The sequence below is a fragment of the Trichosurus vulpecula genome, chromosome 2, assembly GCF_011100635.1.
Source record: "Trichosurus vulpecula isolate mTriVul1 chromosome 2, mTriVul1.pri, whole genome shotgun sequence".
NCBI lineage: Eukaryota > Metazoa > Chordata > Mammalia > Diprotodontia > Phalangeridae > Trichosurus > Trichosurus vulpecula.
In genome coordinates, this window is record NC_050574.1 from 10066865 (window position 1) to 10071334 (window position 4470).

The window sequence follows — 4470 nt, forward strand, 5'->3', positions numbered from 1 at the left end:
CAGATCTCCACTCACACTGCCTTCCAGCCGTACTACTCCTCTTGCTGGATACCCAAAATTCCATGATACATACTGTCTCCATGCCTTTTGGCACAGAATATCCACGATGTCTATAATGCCTTGGCTCCTCAAAGGGTAGACCCTTTTCTGCCTCCCTTCAAGGCTCAGCCCCAATGTCATTCCCCACATGAGGCATACAGAGGTCTTTCCAGTTTATACTCACCTATCCTACTTTATACATAGCTTGTATTTACTTATCTTTGAAAATTATCTAAATGCTCGGTAGAGTATTAACTCCTTGAGAGAAGGACCTATCTAATTTTTAAAAAAAGATGACATTTTCAGCACCTCACATAGTGCCTAATGTATAGTAGATGCTAAAAAAGTACTAATTTTATTCTAGGAAAAACAATCTCTGATATAGGAATCTTGGACTGGTGGAACTATAAGGCCTCTGTGTCTTCAAATGTCCAATAAGATAACGTCTACATAATTTCTGAGATTCCTTCTGGTTCTGTTCCTATGACTTTATATCCCCAGCTACTCTTTTTGGGATTAGGATCTCCCAAGGACTCTCTGGAAGGCTCCCAGAACCTCTTTATTCCTCAGGCTATAAATGATGGGGTTAAGCATAGGGGTGAGAATAGTGTAGACAACAGCCAAGTTTTTATCCTCTTCTGGGGAATGCAAAGATGGGGGCCTCAGGTATGTATATGCAAATGGGACACAATAGAATGTCACCACAGTCAGATGACTGGAACAGGTGGTGAAAGCTTTCTTTTTCCCCTGTGTTGAGCGCATATGATGGACGGCATAGAGAACCCGACCATAAGAAGCCATGATACAGCTGAATGGGACCAAAAGAAACAGGGTGGTACTGAAGAGCACTGTGTACTCATAGGCCCAGGTATCCATGCAGGCTAGAGGCAACATGGCTGGGATATCACAAAAGAAATGATTAATGATTCTGGACTTGCAATAGGGCATAGAGAGTATATATACTGTATGAAAAATGGAATTGATGGATGAAATGACCCAAGACATAGCAATCATCAGCAAACACATTCTCCTGTTCATGAGCAGAGGATAATGGAGGGGGCGACAGATGGCCACATAACGGTCAATGGCCATGGATGCCAGGAGTAATCCTTCACCACCAGCTATGACTACGAAACAGAAACTTTGAAATCCACAAGCCACCAAAGAAATGGAATTGTCCCCAGAAAGGAAGTTGACAGCCATCTTGGGAACTGTACTGCAAATGTATATGAGGTCCATGAGGGAGAGCTGACTGAGCAGGAAGTACATGGGGGTGTGGAGGTGGTGATCCAGCCAGATGAGGAGAATCATTGTTGAGTTACCCAAGAAGGTGATTAGGAAGATGAGGAGAACCAGGAGGAAGAGGAGCAGGCCAGTTTTTGTTGGGGGAAAGAGCCCCAATAAGAAGAAACCAGTTGTGGTGTGATTCCATTCCTCCATGGGAGGGTGTTTCTGGAATTGTTTTCCTGTGGGATAAAATGAGAGAATGGAAAGAAACTGCCATGGAGCTCTTCAGTTTCTCCGAGAATCTCCCTATCCATGCATATTAACAATGATTCTCTATTCTGATGCTTTGATGTTTCAGCAGCTAGGCAGCATATTGGATAAGAACACTGGACTTGAAGCCAGAAAGATCTCACTTCAAATTTGGCCTCAGACATTTGCTAGCAGTGTGACTCTGGGAAAGTCACTTAGCCTCTTTGTGCCTCAGTTTCCTCACCTGTAAAATGGAAAGAATAACAACATCTATTCCATAAGATTATTTCTTTTGTACCATATATGCAGTACTTTGAAAACCTAAAATACTATGTAAATGTGTGTTGTTGTTGTTATAGCAGCTAGCTGGTAGAGTGGATAAAATGCTGGGCCCGAGGTTAGGAAGATCTGAGTTTAAATCTGGCCTCAGACACTGACTACCTCTGTGACCTTGGGAAAGTCATTTAACTATGTTGGCCCCAGTTTTTGCATCTCTAAAATGAGCTGGAGGAGGAAATGGCAAACCGCTGCAGTATCTTTGGCAAGGAAACCCCAAATGGGATCAGAAAGAGTTGGACATGAGTAAAAAAAAAACTAAACAACAATTAGTATTAATCACAAGTTATTCCCTATCCTAAATAATTGTCATTAGTGGCAGTAAGGAAATAGAGATGGGACTTGACGTAGTCATTATATATGCATGATGTTGTGGACAAGAGAAAATTGTCTTGATGATCCACCAGTTCCCTGTGGATTATAGCTACACCACAAGCTTCCCCCTTGCAGGTCTTCATTCCCAGAAGTTAAGGCTACCTAAATATGCAACCATGTGAACAGCAATTATGCTTCTCCATTTAAAAACATTGATGTGATAAAACCATTGGGAGCCATAGGACTCCGACTTGGTAAGTCCCTGGTCATCTGGGCTCATCTGATCTCTCCAATGTTTGCCTTGCTGAGCTCTGAGATGCCCAGATGCATGACTTGGTGAAAGGAGGTGCTGGACTGAGAGATTTGGATTTGCAGCCCCATTAAAATCAAGAAAGTATGCAGCTTGATAGACTTCCAGAATGTCAGGAGTCACCATAATGTAATGTAATCACATTGGTCTATTCATTAGGAGCACTGGAGATCTGGTTAATGCTTTGTAACTAGCAAACTGTGGTGGGGGCAGATCCCTTTAGCACTCCAGGAGCCATCTTGGACATCTCTAAGGAAGGAATTGGATTTCATGGCATCTACAGAATGAGAATTTACTTAGCACCCCCTCTTCATATTGTGCTTTGTACATTCTCTTACATGTATTTTAAAATGTGTAACAACCAGCTCTCTGAAAAGTAGACTATGGTTCAAATTAAACTGAGCTATTGTGTTTTCCATCACTTTCTTAAGTCTAAACCAACAATGAAACAACGCAATCCCCTGAGCTTTGATGTGGAGCTTCTGCTGATTTCTGAGGTGTGAATGTTCACACTGAAGAGTTAACAATGGGAGCCAGCTCCAGCACACCCTGAGCCATCTTTCCTCAGGAAGTCTTTTCATCCTTCAGGGGCCAGGCAATGCTCCTGTCCCTCCAGGTGGCTTTCCTGCCTACCCTCCTTCCCCTAGATTTCTGCCATTCTGAGGTCATACTCTACCTAGAGTCAATACCAATTGCTTTAAATACTGTAGTTTTCCTTCCTCAAAGTAGCACTGTCTTCCTTAAGGGCACAAAACCCTCCTTTCACTTCTCCAAATGCCCCTATCATACGTGTCCCCATAATACTATTTTATGAAGAATAGACACCTATTACATTTATACATACACACATATATGTATATATGCATATATAGCATTTCTAAATATATAATTTATTTATCATATATACTCTTCTATATTATATATCACATATATGTATGCATACATACACATACACATACACACATACATGTATACTCATATGTGCCGTGCATGTATTATCTCATTTTTATCATCACAACAACCCTGGGTGCTAGGTGCTATTATTATGCCTTTCTTATAGATGGAGGAACTGAGGCATAGAATAGTTAAGTAACTTGCCCAGGGACACACATCCAGTGAGTACCTGAGTACCTGCTAGATATATGATAGAGATGCACAAACATACATATGTATATTCCCAATTCTAACCCATATCAAGGAATCAAGCCATTTCTGGATCATTCCAAATTCATTTTAACCCCATAGAATTCAAAGCATTTTATTATCTGAGTATCAGTTATTATGATATTCTTGTTGTGAGGTGGCATCTTGCTTTGAGATCTGAAAACATGTTCCATGCTTGAGATGGCACCTTACAATTTCTTCTTCCCCTGGTGTTGAATCTACAGAAAAAAGATGGATGTTGATTCCCCTAATCCAAAGAAATACCTATGATCTGGATAAATTATTATGACTGCAATCTGACTAACATTTTTATATTGATAGCTATGACTCCCTTGAAAAGAAAAGAAAAATAGACTGAAAAGCATGTTACCTAAGAAATGATTTCCTATTGAATAAGGATTACTGAGAAAACTGTCATTTAGTCAGGAAGCAAGCAGGTCAGATCAACATCTTACACCAAGGGAGCAGTAACCTGAAACAGACAGATGATCTGAGTATTGTCATTGTTTGTCCTTCTTTCTGGAAGAGGACCATGACATTAGGGAGATGATGTCATGACAAGCAAGTGAGTTGGACTTAAGTGAGAGAGGACTGTCACCTGCCTCACTTCCTCCTCCAGAGCCATCTGGGTTCAGTGACCAGGTAATGATCAGGACAACTAGGGATGGCCCAGGATACAGTGGGGGGGGGGGTTGGGCCTTTCCAAGCTAAGGTCCTTAACAGGTTGAAATCTGACTGAGGCAATGCCCACTCAATGATTAAGGCTTAACAAGAAACAAGGCAGAGAATGGCCTCTTTATCTAGTAAAAAAATCCATCTGGGAGAGGAAG

At 41.3% G+C, this 4470-nt stretch overlaps 1 protein-coding gene across 1 annotated transcript; it reads right to left on the minus strand.

Annotated features, from left to right (window-relative positions):
• Window positions 1–555: 555 nt before the first annotated feature.
• LOC118839731 (olfactory receptor 2L3-like) lies at window positions 556–1479 on the minus strand. The gene has a single exon (XM_036747259.1). The coding sequence runs from the start codon at window positions 1477–1479 to the stop codon at window positions 556–558; it is 924 nt and encodes a 307-aa protein (XP_036603154.1).
• Between the last annotated feature and the right edge of the window lie 2991 nt (window positions 1480–4470).